A 20,876-nucleotide genomic window follows, 5' to 3' on the forward strand; every position below is an offset into this window, starting at 1 on the left:
TGCAAGACATGGGTTTCAGCTGTCGCATTCCTTGTGTCAAGCCACTCTTGAACAAGAGACAGCGTCAGAAGCGTCTCGCCTGGGCTAAAGACAAAAAGGACTGGACTGCTGCTGAGTGGGCCAAAGTTATGTTCTCTGATGAAAGTAAGTTTTGCATTTCCTTTGGAAATCAAGGTCCCAGAATCTGGAGGAAGAGAGGAGAGGCACAGAATCTACGTTGCGTGAGGTCCAGTGTAAAGTTTCCACAGTCAGTGATAGTTTGGGGTGCCATGTCATCTGCTGGTCTTGGTCCATTGTGTTTTCTGAGGTCCAAGGTCAACACAGCCGTCTACCAGGAAGTTTTAGAGCACTTCATGCTTCCTGCTGCTGACGAACTTTATGGAGATGCAGATTTCATTTTCCAACAGGACCTGGCACCTGCACACAGTGCCAAAGCTACCAGTACCTGGTTTAAGGACCATGGTATCCCTGTTCTTGATTGGCCAGCAAACTCGCCTGACCTTAATCCCATAGAAAATCTATGGGGTATTGTGAAGAGGAAGATGCAATACGCCAGACCCAACAATTCAGAAGAGCTGAAGGCCACTATCAGAGCAACATGGGCTCTCATAACACCTGAGCAGTGCCACAGACTGATCAACTCCATGCCACGCCGCATTGCTGCAGTAATCCAGGCCAAAGGAGCCCCAACTAAATATTGAGTGCTGTACATGCTCATACTTTTCATGTTCATACCTTTCAGTTGGCCAACATTTCTAAAAATCCTTTTTTTGCATTGGCCTTAATTGATATTCTAATTTTCCGAGATAGTGAATTTGGGACTTTCATTAGTTGTCAGTTATAATCAACATTAAAAGAAATAAACATTTGAAATTCATCAGTCTGTGTTTAATGAATGAATCTAATATACAAGTTTAACTTTTTGAATGGAATTACTGAAATAAATCAACTTTGTCATGATATTCTTATTTTATGACCAGCACCTGTATATGATTTTATTGGCAGCAGGATATTATTTTAACTTTCAGACACTGAAGAGAAATAATGTAATTTTTTATTGTATTTTTTGTGTAGTGCATACAATGAAAAAACACATGCGATGCTTAATAAAATAAAAATTTTTGAAAAAAAAAGCATCTTCTTTTCCTGAATTGTAAAAGGACATCAATGAATCAATCACTTTAAAACATCTGTCTAAATGAAGCAGAAGCCCAGGAAACACCTCCTTGGCTGTATTGATTACTTTAAAACCTGCAAACAGATGGACGCTATAGGACTAAGATTTGTGAATTTGGTTTACACCTTGGGAAAGGAAGGAGTTCAGAGGTTCCTAAAGATCAAAAAGTTTGTTGATTATTTCATTGCTTGGGAAAACGGACATGCATAAACAGATCTAGGGGTTTGAGTGAGGACATCCATCATATCGACAGCCAGCCAATCAAGTGTGTGTTAATATCGCATGTCCCTGAAGCCCACATGGAGTTTTAAAATAAATATGGGACCAAATAAAAGAAAAAACAGTGATGTTAGGAGAGGGCAAAGGCAATGTCAGAATATGAGAGCAAGAGACGTACGTTTCATCTGACTGTCAGCAAAAGCCTCACATGAATAACATCACTTGCTAAGTCAAAAGCTTCCCAAGACAGCTTCCAATCCTTGGCATTCTTCTTAAGCTTTTTCTAAAGACTATGTATATCCAGACTTTACTATCTACATTTACTTTTATGCTTTCTTCTACTAGTATTATTTTTTAATAAATACCATATCGCTTTTAAATTTCTGTACTTTGTCTTTATATCTATCCATCCATCCATTATCCAACCCGCTATATCCTAACTAAAGGGTCATGGGGGTCTGCTGGAGTCAATTTCAGCCAACACAGGGCGCAAGGCAGGAAACAAACCCCAGGCAGGGCACCAGCCCACCGCAGTCTTTATATCTAGAGTGACAGAAATAATAAATTGGAAATTAAGACAACTGTATGAGTAGTTGCCGCATTACTTGACCATAGGGTTTATCAAGACTAAGAGGTCATTCCTCAAAAGAAAAGACAACTGCAGTATATTGTTTGGTTGATAAGTGGCATAACCAAAAGAGACGCACTTTTAATTGTGTTGATATGACTCCTGTATGTTTGTCCGTGCTGATAAGTAAGTTCTTAAGTAGAGCCTTGTATAGAATATTGTGAGATACAGTAAGGCTCCATTGTCTATTTAAGGATATTTATGTAAATAAAGACTCCAATAGAAAATTGTGAGATGTATTCTCCGTTGTCTATTTTAGGATATCTGTCCATGAATGCTAAGGGAATTCTAAGAATATTGCAGGGTGACTGGCAAATAGGCTTTCACCTGAGACTCTGTCTACAGGATCCCAATGTGTAAGTGTATCTGTATGTGTGATATTTTAAGGTGTGAGAGTAAACCAACCTAGTAACAGACTTGGGAAGTCTTAAAAAAACCCACAATAATACATTCATTTATATGTGCACACAAATTCATAAAAGGAATATTATTAATAACCAAAAGACCAGAAGATTATTTATTAGCCAAAACATTGTCAGGGAAAGTAAAGGGTCAAAACTGAATGATCACAATCAAAAGGCAAGACATCATTTAGGAGGTGAACACGAAATGAAAGTCTGAAACCAGGTGTTATATTTCAACCAAGGTTCTTCCTTTGTCTGGGGTTCAAATGCTGATTTGTGTCTCTATTGTACATATTTGATTTATTTGTATGAGTTGCTATTTCTTGTATCAATAAATTCATGTATGTATTTTATGTCTAAACCAGTAACGGCGCACTGCACAATAACGTGCAGTGAATACACTTGACTTGAGCATTCCTAGATTTCATCCTCTTTCTCTGTACATTTAGAATTCATTTGCACAGAGGTTGATGTGCTTGCTGTTCTTTTCTCCACCCTAGTGGCGCACTTCTTTTCTTTCGTCGGCATCTTTTCATATTAAAGCTGATTAAGTCAGTGTTTGTGTTGCAATTACTTAGTACGTTTTCTTTAATTTTTCACTTAAGCTGGCACTTAAGTCTTCAATCTGCCTCAAGAATGATTTAAGATATGAAGAGGTATGGGGAGTGAACAGGATGAGAATGGTACCTGTACGCATGCGCCACATGGCCACCCTGCTGGCCACTGCCAAGAGTTGATTCTACAATAAAATTAAATAAAAAGAGGAATAACCTTGGAGGTCAATCATCATCCTGAAAGCTGATGGTAGATGTCACATAGTACATGTGTACCAAATTTCCGGTCAATAGTTCAAACGGTTTGCGAGCTACAGGTAATTTAAAATCCTGGACAGACAAATGGACAATCACAGTAGCGTATTATATAGGAAGATAGTTTTTGTTCTGCTAAACACAGTTCTACAATTAAACTGCACTGTGTCTGCTTTAAGACTTTGAGCATATGTCCTCTTCCACATTGTTTGGAAGTTTATACTGCCTGCCCATTGATGTGAGTGGTGCATCAATGATCCTTAGGATATTCACAAGGGGGACCCTCTCTCATGGACTAACTGTAAGCCTCAGAGGGATCATGATGATGCATAAATATTCCTTGCATATCTTGTTCCTCCTCTGATGTTGCATGAATGTTGCCCATGTACCAATGCTGGTCATAGATACAAACAGCATATTTCCCAGGAACGTTTTATGTGAGGCAGACACCTGATTTCATATCAGGTTGATCCATTGCTTTTGAATGATCCCACTGAAATCCACAATGACATCCTGCTGACCTGTAGATGGTTTGGTATGAGCGGAACAAATGAGTGGTGGCCTTTTGTTGGAGGATCGCAGGAATCATGGGAAGGAGGGGTCCTTTCATCAGATTGGCTGGCCCAGCACTGTTTCAGCCTTGGAATGGCCAAATGGGGGAGGCAGCTTTATGGATGAGGTCTCCAGGACTCTAAATATATCCAAATCTTCTTATGTGATATCATTTACTGTTAAATTCTGCTCCGTACTTCTAAAATTTTTATTTTTATACTGTATTAAGGGTTTGTTCTGTTCTGTGTATTGTATTGTATTGACCCCCTTCTTTTTGACACCCACTGCACGCCCAACCTACCTGGAAAGGGGTCTCTCTTTGAACTGCCTTTCCCAAGGTTTCTCCCATTTTTCCCTACAAGGTTTTTTTGGGAGTTTTTCCCTGACTTCTTAGAGAGTCAAGGCTGGGGAGCTGTCAAGAGGCAGGGCCTGTTAAAGCCCATTGCGGCACTTCTTGTGTGATTTTGGGCTATACAAAAATAAATTGTATTGTATTTTGTTACAGGAATGGTGGATAAACTAGAACATCTTGTCTGCAGTGTTTTTCCACTTTATGACACTTCCTCTTTATCAAACCAGATGAACTGGATGTTCTCGATAATTTGGTTTAGGGTACCAATGTCAGGTTTTGTGCATATATTAAATAACCTATGCTACTTCCAGTGGTAGAATTTTTTATGGTAGACTTTGTCATATATGTAGGCTGACTGGGTGTTCCAATTTTTTTTTTTTTTTGACATTCCCATTTTTATGCATTGTGCCCCAATTTATGCAACGTGTTTTTAGCCATTCAAAAAGTGAAAGGGGAATCCATCCCTCACTCTTTGATTTCAGGTGCATTTTTAAATGGTGCATGAAACTCCATGGAAACCACCTCCACTCCTTGCCCTTGTTTTAATTTGCGTCTTGCACATTTTCTGGATTATTGAATTGTGTCTCATTTTGAATCCATAGAAATCTGGTCAGCCTAGCTATATACCTTAGAAATATAGGCCTGAAATTGTTTTTTTTTTTTCATTTTAATGCCATAGGAATCAGAAAGTTTAATTTCAGGTACCTAGTTGCTAAAGTAAACCTATAACAGGAGCAATACCTATCAAAATGTGAAAGATTTTTTTATGGTATAGTGTGTAGATACAGAGGGCCAAAGTTGTTCTAAAGCATAGCTTTTTAAACTATAGGGTGGTCCAGATCTAATTATGCAATTTTCATACACTATAACTTATTAAGTTTATTACATAGAGAATTCACAGCACCTGCCCTGCATATAGAGATTTCACTTAAAATTCTTTTTGTTGCCGATAGATGGCAGCACCTGCCCTGCATTCCAAAATGGCGGGGAGACGGTTGTCAGTCAAACAGTTGCATAATTAGATCTGGAACACCCTGTATAGGTTGTGTTGTTTGAATTTCGGATGCACAGAGTTGTGATTCACAATAGTGCTCAATGGGAAAGGTTCACATACTATTTGTGAAGTGTCTTCCAGTGTGTTGCCGTGGGCAGATAAAGCAAACACTTGCTGCAGTACGACCTGAGCCGGTGATTTTCCAAGAGGACGGGGGATGACCGCTGCTGGCGACTCTCCAAGAGGGAAAAGGGGACAACAGTTGACAGGGGTTCTGGGTCTTGAGGACAGAATAAAGGCACAGTTAGGTTGTGAGATGCCATAAATTTTCAACAAGCCATAAAATGGGAAATAGCAACTGTGTGCTGACTGTTTTAGCTGTTAAAGACATCAAATACTAAAGAACAATCACCTAAAACTCCATGCATCAACAGTTTAAAAGTTACAACTTATGGAACACTGTCATTTTGTTTTGTAGCATTCATTTTTACAGTAAAATTAGGACCACACTCCCTTTTATAAGCCTCCATATCTCAGAAACTAAGAAAGGTACAAGCCTACAATCTGGACACTGTTACTGGGCAAAACAGCATTATTTCCATTAATATGAAGCAAATTGGAAGTGGTTAGTCGGGAACAGTTTCTAAAATCTGTTAGTCTGACACAAATTGACTGAACATTGAATGCCATTTTCACATGTGTGTTCACCAAGGAACATTTCTTGCAAATGAGCAGACTAGTGAATTATGATGTTGTTGCTCCCATTTAGCACTCAGCATTTTTAGCATTAGATGTCAATGGAGCTAACTCAATAGAAAAGGGTGAATTAAAACTTAAGGTTACACTTCAGTTTCGGTACTACAAAAACTGATCTATTACTTGTTTATGCTTATGTAACAAGACATTAAAAACGGTTTCTTTTGGTCTTCATAACACTTATAAAACATCAGTAGATGATTATTCATCTCTGTTGCCGTGTAGCACATTGACATGATGGTAAAATGACTTAAAATATGCAGGATTCACAGATCATATACTAAATATATAATCAAAAGAAGTTGATCTCAGTTAAAACCCCTGAGATCTCTCCAGAGTAAAATTTTGATAGTCAGTCACATTGCCAAGATGAATAAACACCTTACTGATATTTTATAAGTGTTACGAAGACCAAAAGAAATGTTTTTTAAGGTCTTATTACATAGTAGTAAATTATTAATAAAAGTAGATGCATTTTTGCAGTACTTAAACTAAAAAGTGTTAACAATTAAAATTGAAAAGTAAACATTTCCAGTTTTGGTTAAAATTCAAATACGTCAGAATTTCTTAGAATCTACTATACAATAAAACACTAATGTGTGTGTGTGTGTGTGTCTGGCAGTCTGATTGTTCAGTTTGGCTTTGGTAACTCAAATGAAAGGTGAAGTGCAAGTGTAAGACACATGAGAAGGAGTACAGGCTCAGGAGGTGTCATGTCTTAGCCTGGGGTTCAAATTCATGTTTAATGTCTGTTTTTGATTCTCTAATTTATGTTAATGCTGCTTTTGTTGATTATGTGCATTTTCAGTTTGTTCATGTATATAAGCTGCCTGTGTTATGTCCCATGTGTTTTGTAGGTGGCCTCCCAAAAGATGGGGCCACCTACCAGGAACTGCCCTATAAATCCAGCAGGTCTCCCACAGTTCCTGGCTCTTCATTTTGAATGTGCCTGGGACTGATGAGTTAAATTGTGTTTTGCAGTATTTTTTTGTTAGTTATGGATTTTTTGACCTTCTGCTTTGTTCCTTACATCTTACATCTTTGGATTCTGTATTGAGACTTTGTTCACTGAGATTGCCTCGTATTTCAGGCAACTCTTTCTTGCCTATTGTACTCTGGTGCTTTTTGTTACAGAGCATTTTGTGAAATTATAGAGTCAAGCAAAAAAAAAAAAAAATCTGTTGATCATATTATTAATCCATTTGAATGATTTATTAACTTATTCGAACGAATTGTGTAATTTGTATTACAAAACTCATTTGAATGAATTACATAACTTGTTCGAATGGATTATTTTTATTCCCCCCCCCCCGACTCATATATGTAGTACTGTGCACTGTTCTGTATTAATTTGTTTGAACAGATTATTATTGTTTTTCCCATTTTGCAGTCAATTTCTTACTACGGAGCCCCATACGGTCTTTCTAGCATACAGTTTAGTGAACTGTAAGGTTTGTGTTAAAATCAGTGAACCGGAAGAGGAACTAGTAGACACTGCAGTCTTTTGAGGAGTCCTGAAATGAGTATCAAATGCAGGAAAAGTTAATAGAATGGATTTATGGAATTTCCTCAGAGAATGTGCTATTTCGGAGCCAGTGGTGGAAATGTTAATAGAAGAAAAGTTAAGTTTAAAATATAGTTAATAATGCCACCTAATAGCGCGGAACAGACTGAAACTATTGGCTGGCTATACTCTTCTGGTTCTGGTTCACTAAACTGCAGACCATGAAAAATAAACAGTTACTGAAATGAGAGTTTTGGGGGTGGGGGGGGGGGTAAAAATAATCAGTTCAAATGAATTATGTAATTTGTTCAAACAAGTTACTAATTTGTTTGAATAGATTAATAATTCATTACAGCAGTTTGTTTTTTTTGCCTGACACCTACAGGGCTCTCTCTGTATGAAAAAAATATTTTTTTACTTATAAAAATTCTGTTCTTGCCCTTATTCTAGTTGGGGTTTGGTGGTATACAGCCCTCTAGTGGGCATTTTTGGACATTCTTTTGGAACTCTGGGATCCTTAGTCAGTGACAGGAGGTACACTGAGAGTCACCTTCAAAAACAAGAAGTATAAAAGTGAACAGGAGGAGAAAAAAGGCACATAAAAAATAATTGCAGAGTTTGAGAAGCCGGCTTTATGGGAGCACACTTGAAAGAGGGAGCACCAGCCAAGAGAGGTTCAGACACAGGAGGAGACGAAGAAAGGTGCTAAAGATACATGTAGGGCAAGGTATATCAGGTCAGGTCAAGTTGGGGAGCATGTACCAGTACAGTGCATTGTCGCACCCACCACATGACAAAACAGTTTGGGATCCTGGTTGGCAACCCCCCAGGCAGACAGTTGCTCCAGTCCCACCCCCCTGAAATGACCATCTATCTGCCGCAGCCAGGTGTTACGTGGGCATCCCCTTGGCCACCCACGTAACAATGAGGATCCTGCAAGCCTGATCACCCTCGTAGAATCAATCCACATGGCCATAGTGCCATAACTGACGTTCCCTCACATTGCAAGTAATGTGCCTCATTTGGGACTCCATGAGGAATGGCTTGTTTGACACAAAGTCAAACCAGCAGTACCCAAGGATTCTCCAAAATTACACAGTACTGGAGTCCATTCTTTGTCTCAGATCACACATCCATGTCTCTCAACCATATAGAAAACAGGAAGCACCAGGACTCTAAAGACTTGGGCCTTTGTCCTTTTGCAGAGATAACAGAAGTGCCACACACCCCTTTCCAGCGACCTCATGACTCCCTCATGTTCTCCCAATCTGTCTACTGACTTCATAGGAAGAGTCACCAGAAACATGAATTTCGCTGCCGAGGTAAGTAAACCTCTCGACAAGGTCTGACACACTCTGTGCCATCAGACCCACTACTGATGGCTGTGCCCAAGAGGTCATTAAAGGCCTGGATCTTGTTTTTTATCCAGGACACTCACAGGTCCAGACACTCAGACTTCTCGCTCAGTCTCTCAAGAGCCCCGATCAAAGCCTCCAGAAATGTCAAATATGTTTTAATTTTTTCTATTACCTGTCCTCAACTGGTAATGTGGCTAGTAAGAGAATAAAAAGGTCAACTTACTAAACCATGAGATAAATTAAAAGTAACAATAAAACACCAATTGAGAAACTGGTTGGAATAAAAACCTAGAACCACAGGACCCTGTAGGATGAACCTGGGAACCAGTGGTTGACTGTTTAATTTGAGGTGCACTACCAAAAACTAGAAAAAAGTATAGTGTAGAGTGAACAATTATCAGAAATGCTTATTATTTTGAGTGGTTTAAAATGCAATTTACAGCATCAGTGCTGCATTACTGCTGCTGTTATTATGGGACGTTATCACTTGGCCAGTGCATTTGTGTTTGTAAATATTTGATTCATTCTAACATTTTTTGAGTATTTATTTTTCAATTACAGGTCTTTTGAAGATCAGAACAATTGTGAACAGGCAATTCAGCCCAACAAACTCATCTATCCTATTCACCATGATTGTCAGAAATAGTATCAAGTCAAAAGATGCTGCTATGTGTACGTATTATGAAAAAAACAAATCTGTTGGGGTTTCTGATTTAACAGAGTATATGATTCAAACATATCATTTCACCTAATTTTTGTTTTAATTGAAAAAAATAAAGGAGAATTAAACATTTAAGCATGTTAAAGGTGCAAGGCCCCTAATCTTTTAGCAAATTGTTGGGCCCTTGAGCAAGACCCTTCGTCTGAAAATTGTTCTAGGGGTGCTGTACAATGGCTGACCCTGCGCTGTAACATCCAAAGGCCATGCAAAAAGACCATTTCTCTAGGGGATTAATAAAGTATATATCAAATGTTCATATTAGTCTCAACATTTAATACAAAATGGAAGATCTATTAGTACAGCCCAAGTATTCAGAAACCTTCACTTTATGCACACTTTATTGTGTGGTAGATTTAAAGTTTTATACATACAAGTATTCCAACCTTTAATTCAGTACTTTGTAGTACCTTTCAGTCCATTTGGCATCAATTACAGGTTTGATTCTTCTGTGGTAACTATCTCTAAGCTTTGCTCAACTAGATTTGGGCAGTTCAGCCCACTGTTCCTGGAAGATCTTCTCAAGCTGTGTTAGATTTGATGGAAAGTACCTGTAAACTGTCTTCTTTAAGTCTCTCCATAGATATTCTATAGGGTTTTAGTCTGGCCTTTGGCTCGGCCAGTCCAATGTTGTCATGGCTTCATGCTTTGGGTCATTGGGGTGCTGAATGAACCATCATCTCAGTCTGAGGGTGTGGAGAAGGTTTACTTGAAGTACCTCCCTGTATCCTTCCCTCAATACTGACCAATCTCCCTGTCCCTGCCATTGAGAAGCACTCCCATAGCATGGTGCTGCCATCACCATGTTTAACCATAGGGACGATACATTAAGCAGGTGATGAGCAGTTCCTGGTCTTTGACAGATATGATGCTTGGAGTTCTGCCTGAAGATTTTCAACATCAGTCCAGAGAATCTTTTAGAGTCCTTACTTTACTTGGGAAGCACCAAATGGAAGTGGAAGCCACTATACTATAAATGCCTGAATGATGGAGTGTTGCTGATATGGTCACCCTTCCAAACTGTTCTCCTATCTCAGCAGAGGACTTCCGAAGCTCTGCTTTAGTGACCATTGGGTTCTTGGTCACCTCATAACCAAGGCCCTTCTTTCTCAGATACTCTGTTTGACCAGAGTACCAACTCAAATAAGAGTACTGGTGACTCCAAACTTTTTCCATTTCACAAGTATTGGGGCCACTATGCTTCTGGGAACACTCAAAGCTTAAGAAATGCATCTATATGGATCTATGCATCACAACAACTTGATTGTGTAGGTCTACATAGGGTTTCTTGGGTTTCATGGCTTGGCTTTTGTCCTGTGAACTGTGGGACCTTATACACACACGTGTGTGTCTTTCTGAATAATGTCCAATCAATTCAGTTTTCCACATATGGAGACCAATCAAGTGCTAGGCTCATCTCAAGGATAATTAAAGCAAATGGGAGGCACCTGACCACAATTTGAAGTACCACAGCAAAGGGTCTGAATCTATACATATTAATAAAAGGCAAAGCCCTCACTGACTCACTGACTGACTGACTGACTCACTCATCATTAATTCTCGAACTTCCCGTGTAGGTGGAAGGCTGAAATTTGGCAGGCTCATTCCTTACAGCTTACTTACAAAAGTTAGGCAGGTTTCATTTCGAGATTCTACGCGTAATGGTCATAACTGGAACATATTTTTTGTCCATATACTGTAATGGAGGAGGCGGAGTCACGTATCACGTCATCACGCCTCCTACGTAATCATGTGACCTAAAAACAAGGAAGAGATTTACAGCACGAGTCAAACGCGGGAACGAAGGTAAATGACGTTAATTTTTGACTGTCTTTTAATACTGTGTAAGCATACATATTAACACATGTGCAATTAAACGTGTGCATTTACGGGGTGATTTCTCAGGCTTAAAAGCTCGCCTTTTACTAAAAAGGTAAATGCAAAACTATTTTCAATCATTCTATGATCTGCTTCTCACAACTGAAGGCACCGTGGCTGATGGTAAATGACGTTAATTTTTGAGTGTCTTTTAATACTGTGTAAGCATACATATTAACACGTGCAATTAAACGTGTGCATTTACGGGGTGATTTCTCAGGCTTAAAAGCTCGCCTTTTATCAAACGCGAGAACAAAGGTAAATCACGTTCTTCACTGTCTTTTAATACTGTGTAACCATACATATTAACACATGTGCAATTAAACGTGTGCATTTACGGGGTGATTTCTCAGGCTTTAAAAGCTCGCCTTTTACTAAAAAGGTAAATGCAAAACTATTTTCAATCATTCTATGATCTGCTTCTCACAACTGAAGGCACTGTGGCTGATGTTACGTCACTTGCTGTCCAACCATAATCCGACCAGCAAGTGCAGTGAGTGTGTAATTACATTCACGGCATTCGTAGTCTGATTCACAATCTGATTGTATGGGTGGTTACTTCCAGGTAACGCTTATACTTGGCCACCAAGTCAGGTCGAAGTGATCACTCGAGTAAAGGCAGCTTCACAAAAAAACTGATCTTTAACAAACTGTTATTAGTATATTTTCCCTCAATTTAAAAACGTTTTATTTTCTTCTTAATAAAAATTTAAAAGCGGTACTTCGCCGGTGCGAAGCGCATGGATTTGACCGACTGACACATACAGACATATTCATGAGTGCAGGTACTTCGGAAAGAAAGCACCGCGTAAACCTGAAGTTTAAATTAACTTCATAGACCTACAAAAGGTTGCCATTCATTTGAGGCAAGATTGCTTTTCTTCTGTACAACTATACGTTGCATTCTCAAGAGTGTGCTTGCACGGCTTCAGATATGTAATGATACTTGATTTAAACGATTCCATGTCTTCCTGGGTTTGCGTAGCTTATTGTCTAAAAAGGAGAAACCCTCATTTATAAAAGTTTGCTGCAGATGACTTAGCTTATTGTCAATATCTTTACACGTTTTGTTAAGACTTATTGACTGAAACAGGCTTTCACGAAAAAAGTTAGGGCTTTGCTACAGGATACACCCTCCACATGTTAAGCAAGTAAAAATAAAATATATATTTCTGTTTTATTTAAACCTTTTAAGTTTGTATGCATAGCCCCATTTGGCTGTTTAATTTTTTTTTTTTCTTTCTTCAGTAATATTTAATCTCCTTAAAGAAAAAGAACATATCCATTTTACTTTTTTTGTATCTCTGTAGTAATATTTTAGTGTAAAAGAATAACCAGTATTTAAACCTTTTATGTTACTTTATACATTTATTTTACACAATGTTGAAAAATTAATAAGAAAGCTACATATTTTGGCAGCTGCTGCTTTCATTTTCAATGAAATGAAAAAAGCTCTCCAAGAGAAAACGTCAATGAAGAAGAAACAGTTTGCACTATCTAAAAATCAGAAACCCTCATTTATAAAAGTTTGCTAAAGATGACTTAACTGAAAATAAATGAATACTTCCTATGTGTATAATACATATTTATCTATTTTACTTATGCCTTTATTCCACCAACTTACAACATCTGAGGTACAATTTGTTACATTACTTTTGTTTTTTGCAGCACAGGCAGGTGAAGTGACTTCCTCAGGGTCACACAGTGGTGTCAGTACCAGGATTTGAACTGACAAGCTCCGGGTTTGCTGAAATATTACTGAAGACAGAAAAAAAATGAAAACGGGCAAATGGGGCTATGCATACAAATGTCCATCCGTCCATTATCCAACCTGCTATATCCTAAATACAGGAGCCACTAAGTAGATATGTATATATACAGTATATATATATATATATATATATATATATATATATATATATATATATATATATATATATATATATATTTATATATATATATATATATATATATATATATATATATATATATATATATATATATGTGAATGTATGTATGTATATATGTATGTCTATATATATATATATGTAGATATGAAAATTTGTATATGTATATATATGTTTATGTGGATGTGTATATACGTATGTATATGTAGATATGTGTATATGTAGATATGTATATATATATGTATATGTATATATATGTTTATGTGTGTGTGTGTGTGTATATTATATATATAAAAGACAGCAACACTCATAACAATGACAACACAATTACATTGACAATCATGTTACGTTATTTTTAAAATGTTTCCTTTTTTTTTTTTCATAACCTCTTTAACACACTACTTCTCCGCTGCGAAGCGCAGGTATTTTGCTATATATATATATATGTATGTGTGTGTGTGTGTATGTATGTGTATAGATATATATGTTGATATGTGTATATATATATGTATATATATATATGTGGATGTGTATATGTATATATATATATGTAGATATGTATATATATGTATATATATGTTTATGTGTGTGTGTGTGTGTATATTATTATATATATAAAAGACAGCAACACTCATAACAATGACAACACAATTACATTGACAATCATGTTACGTTATTTTTAAAATGTTTCCTTTTCTTTTTCATAACCTCTTTAACACACTACTTCTCTGCTGCGAAGCGCGGGTATTTTGCTATTTATCTATATATATAAAGGAGAGTTGGGATCCAAGAGACTGTGTTTGTGTGTTTGTGGAGGGTTGGAGAGTTAAGGCGGGTGTTGGAGTCACGTGATCATCTCCCCTCCCATTCACCTCATTTCATTCACTTCATTTCGCTCCGAGCTGAGCTCCGCAGCTGGCGCGGTCTTGCTGTTCTTGATTTGCTTTTCACATGGCCAAGTATACGTTGCATGCTCAAGAGTAAGCTCAGCGCACAACTTGGTCATATTACAACCAGAGGGGCGAACTGACAACATGGTATACAAAGAGATCCTTAACAAATAATTATTGGTATAATTTCCCTCAGTTTATTATTTAAAATTTTAAAGCAGTACTTCGCCACTGCGAAGCGCGGGTATTTTGCTATATATATATATATATATATATATATGTGAATGTATGTATGTATATATGTATGTCTATATTTATATCTATATATATATATATATATATATATATATATGTAGATATGTAAATTTGTATATGTATATATATATATATATATGTATATGTGGATGTGTGTATGTATATATATGTATATGTAGATATGTGTATATGTAGATATGTATATATATGTATATATGTTTATGTATATATATGGTTACATAACCTCTTTAACACACTACTTCTCCGCTGCAAAGCGTGGGTATTTTGCTATATGTATATATATATATGTGTCTGTATGTGTATATATATATATATTTATATATATATATATATGTGTGTATGTATGTATGTGTGTATATGTATGTGTATATATATGTTGATATATGTATATATATGTGGATGTCTATATGTATATATATATATATGTATATATGTAGATATGTGTATATGTAGATATGTATATAAGTATATATGTTTATGTATATATATGTTTACATAACCTCTTTAACACACTACTTCTCCGCTGCGAAGCGCGGGTATTTTGCTAGTACTTCTATAAATGAGAGATTTCAGTTTTTGATTTTTTACAGATCTGCAAACCTTTCTGAAAACATGTTTTCACTTTGTTGTTATAGGTTATTGAGTGTAGATTGATGGCCAAGAAAGGCATTTGAAATTAAACCTACAACACAAAAAAAGTGCAGAAAGCGAAGACGTCTGATTGGTTTGTGAATCCACCGTACTTGTACAGCTACAATGTCACAATGCCGACATCATGTTCTTGTCTGGAACACCAACAAAGCTGTTTCATCAGTTAGAATAATATTGGTCATTTCCTTCCCCTTTTTGAGATTTTGGATGTCCCCTTGGGGAAAAAAAAACCCACCAATAGTATGCCTGTGACATCACACTGAGTGGCAGCTATCAGCATATTAAATGACATCTCCACCTTATGGGACAGAATTGCTTCTTGATTTTTATTTATGAATCACTGGTCTGAAGCCTTACATTTTTGCTAGTTGTATTTCCCTCCTTGGTGCCTCCAGGCTCTTACTCTTATATATATAATAACAAAGTAACATCTGTGTCCCCACCTTAGGCTCTAGCAGGAACTCGGGGACATGAAGAATCGGGAACAAGAGTTAGTGGGAGGACAATAAGGGAGGCAGACACAGCTGATATAACAAGTAAAAAGGAGTATTTATTGCCAAAAAAAAGTTCCACTGAAAAAAAAACTGTGCAATAATTAATAATGATAAAAAGAAACTAAAAAAATGTGTGCATAAAATATTCATCACATGTTTGCACTGTAAAAAATCTTCTTTTTAACGAGCTCCAAAGAATCATCCCTTAACTAAATATAAGACTTAACTCGCTTCCTCTGTCTCTATCCAAAAAAAAAAAAAACAAGTCTCGGAGGCTGAAAGCTGCTTTACCCTGGCCGATCAGAATTACAGAATAACTGAACTGAACCAGTTAGCTGGTGAAAAGATCAGATTTTATCCCAGGTCAGCTATCACGTGACCCGAGTCTATCTGTCCAGGGTCACGCACCCAGCCTAAACGATACCTATGACGGTTGTGCCTAACGCACGTACCCATACATTAACTGACCCTCCACAGCACCTTGCAACATGTCTGCACCATATACATGCGACCGCCGTCCATCATAGGCCAGTTACTTAATATTCAGTAATGCAATTCCTACACATTACGGTCAGAGGCGTAGCTAGGGTTTTCAGTGCCCAGGGACAACTGAAGATTTTGCGCCCCCTCCTGTTTGCCAAAATGTAATGGGGAAAGGAAAGAAACATCAATTTGCCCAACCCGACCCCCCTCACCCACGGCTACGCCACTGATTACGATGGGCAGCAGGCACGTATCTTCACCCGAGGGCCCGTCGAATGAAAACACAAACCTCCGTGTAAACCCCAAGCCCGACAACACAAGGGTGCACCCGAAGAACAAACCAGTAAGTGAACAAGTGCCTTTTACAAGAACAGTGCCCAGAAAGAATTGCATACAAACGGGGCAAATAACGTTTAAAATATCACATTATAAGGCATTTCTTCTCAGTGTGTCATTACTTTGTGAATGAAAATATCAAGGGTGAACAACACTTAGCACTGCTACTTCATTGCACTGTTAAATTTCTGGCCTGACCGCTGTCACTGTGAGTTCTCTCCAAGTACTTCTGTACAGTACAGTGGTGATCAAAATTAGAGAGCAACGTACAACTTTCTAATTTTCAAAATCACTGCTTATACCTGTTTGAAGTTATCCTAATTGGTATAGAAGGGCAGTTTTTTAAATATAATAATGATTTAAATGTATTCTGAAGCACAATATAAAAAAATTAAATGACAAATTTGAAGAACTCTGATCAAAATTAGAGAACATTCTCAGATACCTCATAGTTATTGGTGTTAATCTGGCAATTGGAGCTAATTTCCTTAATTATCTGATAAAGCCCTGTTTATCTGACAGCACTCCTAATTACTTTGCAACATGGCGAGCCAATCTGAGGTGACTGAATCCCTGTGACAGCAGGTTGCCCAGATGAACACCAAAGTGATAACATTTTCAGCCATTGCAAAAGACGTTGGTCATTCCACGTCTGTGATTTCTAGAATATTGCAGCTTTACAATGACACTAATTCATTCAAGCCCCCAACTCTCAATGGGGAATTGGTTCAACACTGCAGCTGGAGTTGCTCGCCAGTTCAGTGCTGAAGAGAGTAAGGATCTGTCTCAGCATACAATGCCTCGCTGTTTAAGACAATTCAGAATGAAAGCCCAGTTTGCATTGATCAAGCCTCTCATCAGCAGAAAGAATCAAAAGGCTAGACTAACTTTTGCCGAGAAGCATGTTGTGTGGACATGTTGTGTTCTTTGAAGCTAACAATGAAATAATGAAATAGCCAGCCCAGAGTCCAGATCTAAACCTAATTGAGACTCTCTGGAAAATCCTTGGTGACAAAATTCTGGCTAAGAAACACTACAATTACCAACCGGTAGAAGAAACTGGAAGAGGAGTGGACCAAGATCAAACCAGAACAGTGTGAGAAACTAGTAATGTCCTGCGGGCACAGATGTGCTGACGTCATTCAAAGCAAGGGCCTCTATACTTCCTACTTATAATTGAAAGCTGTAGCCCTCCAAAAAATTTAATTGTAATCTACTTTTGTGCTACATTGGTTACTGTTCTCTAATTTTGAGCACTGTGTTTTCCACAAAATAAATGTGCCTAGATTATTTTGTAAAACATGCTAGTAGAACAGTGATATACCCACAGCTAATATTCCTTCAGATCTTGAGCAATGAAGATTAACAATATTTCACAAAAAGCAAGTGTGCCTAAATTGTTCTCTAATTTTGACCATCCCTGTAGATTAATTGGCAACTACCAAATGGCCTGATATGGTTGGTTCTGAGTTGGTTTCTGCTTTACTCTAAATTATCCCAGTTAACTGGGAATATTGTTAGAATAAATAAGAGAAGTTGGATAGATGGATGAGCACTGCAAACCAACCTAATGTGAAGTGTGCTGTATGTAAATAAACTGTGAAGAACATTGCTAACAAATCAAATTACAATGTGACGTGATTAGCACTTGTAGCATACTCTGTATGTGACAATAATGATCCTATAAACTTGTAAACCAACAAACCTATCAATGACCTTATTTCATTGTCAGAAGCAAGCCTGGGACCTGTTTGTCTCTCCACCCCCTCATTTACCACTGTCTCTGCATCAAAGCTCGCACATTATGACAACACCACTTCTATTATCGTGAGACTTTGTCTAATTACTATAAACACACATCACATTTTGCTTCAAGTCAGTCAGTCAGCTCTTGATAGATGACAGCACCCTGACAGCTTAATGGAGTCTCCAGGGAAAAATCTCCTTTCCTTTCGATCGCCAAGGACAATGACAGCAATACAACAGCAGCATTACGTGACCAGCCGGCTACAAGAAAATTTGACCCGGAGAGAGAGAAACCAGCAGTTTAATCGGGATAACCTGACACGCTACCTCAGGGAAGACAAGATATTGGAAGCCAGTATGGTTTGTGCAGATCGTGTTGAAAACAGACGACACCTGAGGAAACTGAATAACGAGTACTATGAGAGGAATTTAGAGAATGCCATTGAGATGGAAGAAAACGAAAAAGAGATCAAAAGAAAACAAATTGAAAAAGATGAACTGATAGCTAAAGAACACATAAGAATAGAAAATGAAATTCTAAAAGATGAAAAAATTAGACAACAAGCAAGGGAGAACAGTGAAGAGATCCGTGAACTGGAACTAAAGCTGAAATGTGCCTATGTGTTCAAAGAAAGAGCAGAACAAATGGCAAAAGCCAAAGCCATGAAATGTGAGCAACTGAAGCATGAAGCTGAAATGGCCAAGAAAATGAAATGCGAGTTTGAAAGAGAAACAGAAAAGGCGAAGAAGCAGCTAGAAGAGAAGCAATTTGAAGAGATGATGAAGTATCAGGAAGGCCTAGAGATACAGCTGGAAGAAGACGAGAAGAAGAGGCAAGATCAGTTGGAGGAATTTTTGAAAGAGAAGATGATGGTTGATGAAATTGTTAGAAAGATCTATGCAGAAGATCAAGAAGAAAGGCGCAAAAAATTGGAAAAAATGAAGACCGCCTGGCAGGATATAGATGACTTTGCTCAACAACAAGCAGTGTGGAGACGTAGGGAACTTGAAAAAATGGAAGAGGAAAACAAGCAAATAATAGAATTCATGAAGTTAAAGCAACACAGAGAAGAGACCAGAAAGGCCCAAAAGAACGAAAGAAGCGAAAGAAAGCAAGTTTTGCAGCAACAGATTGCCCAACAACTTAAAGCAGAACAGGAACAACGTGAACAAGAAGAGCAATTCATCCTGGACTTGTGCCATCATGAAAAAGATGAGGCTGAAAGGCAGAAAGAAATTCAAGACATGGAGAACAGAATTCGCAAGCGCCTTGAGCTGAAGCAGATATTCCGTGATCAATTAGATTTTAAGAAACTGAGGAAGCAGGCTGAAAAAGAGGAAGAAGATGAATGCAGACGGCAGTGGATGGCTAAATTTGCAGAAGAGGACCGTATTGAGCAAATGAATGCCCAAAAGCGGCGAATGAAACAGTTAGAGCATCGCAGAATCATTGAGAAGATTCTGGAAGAACGAAGACATAGACTTTTGACAATCAAAGAGCGAGAAAAAGAGGAGTATAAAAGTGAACTCAAGTGGGAAGCTGACCGCCTTCAAATCATTGAGGAAGAAAGACAGACTCTCCTTAAACAGCATGCCACTAAACTTCTGGGATTCCTTCCTAGCGGTATATTCAAAGGAAAGGAAGATCTGGAGTTGTTTGATGAAGATTTTCAGAAGAATTTCCTGAAGAAAGACCTGGAGACAATTTTGCATGCGGCTGGAGACAACAAATAAACTTTACTTACATTAAAAAGGATTTAGATGTTTAAATGAGTTCTGCAGTTGTGTAAGCACACACACGGCATCTTAGTTTTGGGGAATATGTAGGGTGTGTGGAAGTAATTACACCCATTACAAAAGTTTATGTAATAAAATGTAGACTTTATAAATTAAATCCTTCTCTTTTTTCAGTTTGTAATCCAGATCATTACCATCAGTTTTAAACAATCGCAGCAAAACTTGTATGTGGAATTTTGGGCTTCACACAATTTCATAAAGAAAGAGTGACGACATCTGGAATTTTACTTCAATGTCGCAGCAGCACTGGCTGTGATGTGATAACTGTGCTGAGCGGCACATTTATGTTCTGGTAAGGCAAGTCATTATTTAGTGCCAATGTTTTTACTTTCACACCATATATTTTAAATAGCAATGTCATCTTTAAAATTGATCATGAATGTGGAATATTAGTGTATTTTAAGATAGTGCCAGGTATACTACCTTTTAAAGGGCATTGGAATTTTTTTAAAATTTGAGCAATTCCCATTTTATTAAGTATATATTTTCTTATTCTCCTTTTGTCTGTTTTTGATATTCAAGAATATAGTAAGCATTTTCTTTAATTTTCAAGTTCATCCAATGTTTGCATAATTAGATAAGTAAAATATATATATTTATACTATTCCCTCTGTTTATATCCTTGTATATAGTGTTTAGTGTTAGTGCAATTTAAAATTTCGAATAATTCAAATATTTGTATAAGTATTTGAATGAAATTTATATCGTTATTTTAATTTTATTGCATAAATAATTCCAATACCTTTTTAAGCAGTTAAGTAAAAGAAATAATCTGTGTCTATGAATAATATTCTATATGATGTTTTTATCATTACTTCATTATCTGTGTAATATAATATAATATTCTCTAGGATAGTCTGTCCACTTATTATATTTGGTTGTATTATTATATCTGTGTAAAATATTATTCTGTATTATATTCTGTGTGCTTACTATGTTTGATTTCA

The 20,876-nt window shown here is 37.3% G+C and overlaps 1 protein-coding gene across 1 annotated transcript; it reads left to right on the forward strand.

Annotated features, from left to right (window-relative positions):
• The first annotated feature begins 17,457 nt into the window (after positions 1-17,457).
• On the forward strand, positions 17,458-20,338 carry LOC114649712 (meiosis-specific nuclear structural protein 1-like). Its single transcript, XM_051925200.1, has one exon. The coding sequence runs from the start codon at positions 18,307-18,309 to the stop codon at positions 19,864-19,866; it is 1,560 nt and encodes a 519-aa protein (XP_051781160.1). The 5' UTR covers positions 17,458-18,306; the 3' UTR covers positions 19,867-20,338.
• Positions 20,339-20,876: the final 538 nt, after the last annotated feature.

The sequence above is a fragment of the Erpetoichthys calabaricus genome, chromosome 3, assembly GCF_900747795.2.
Source record: "Erpetoichthys calabaricus chromosome 3, fErpCal1.3, whole genome shotgun sequence".
NCBI classification, from domain to species: domain Eukaryota; kingdom Metazoa; phylum Chordata; class Cladistia; order Polypteriformes; family Polypteridae; genus Erpetoichthys; species Erpetoichthys calabaricus.

Excerpts from the sequence above, each read along its gene's own strand:
- LOC114649712 (XM_051925200.1), top strand. The coding sequence starts at position 18,307 with ATGGAGTCTCCAGGGAAAAATCTCCTTTCCTTTCGATCGCCAAGGACA.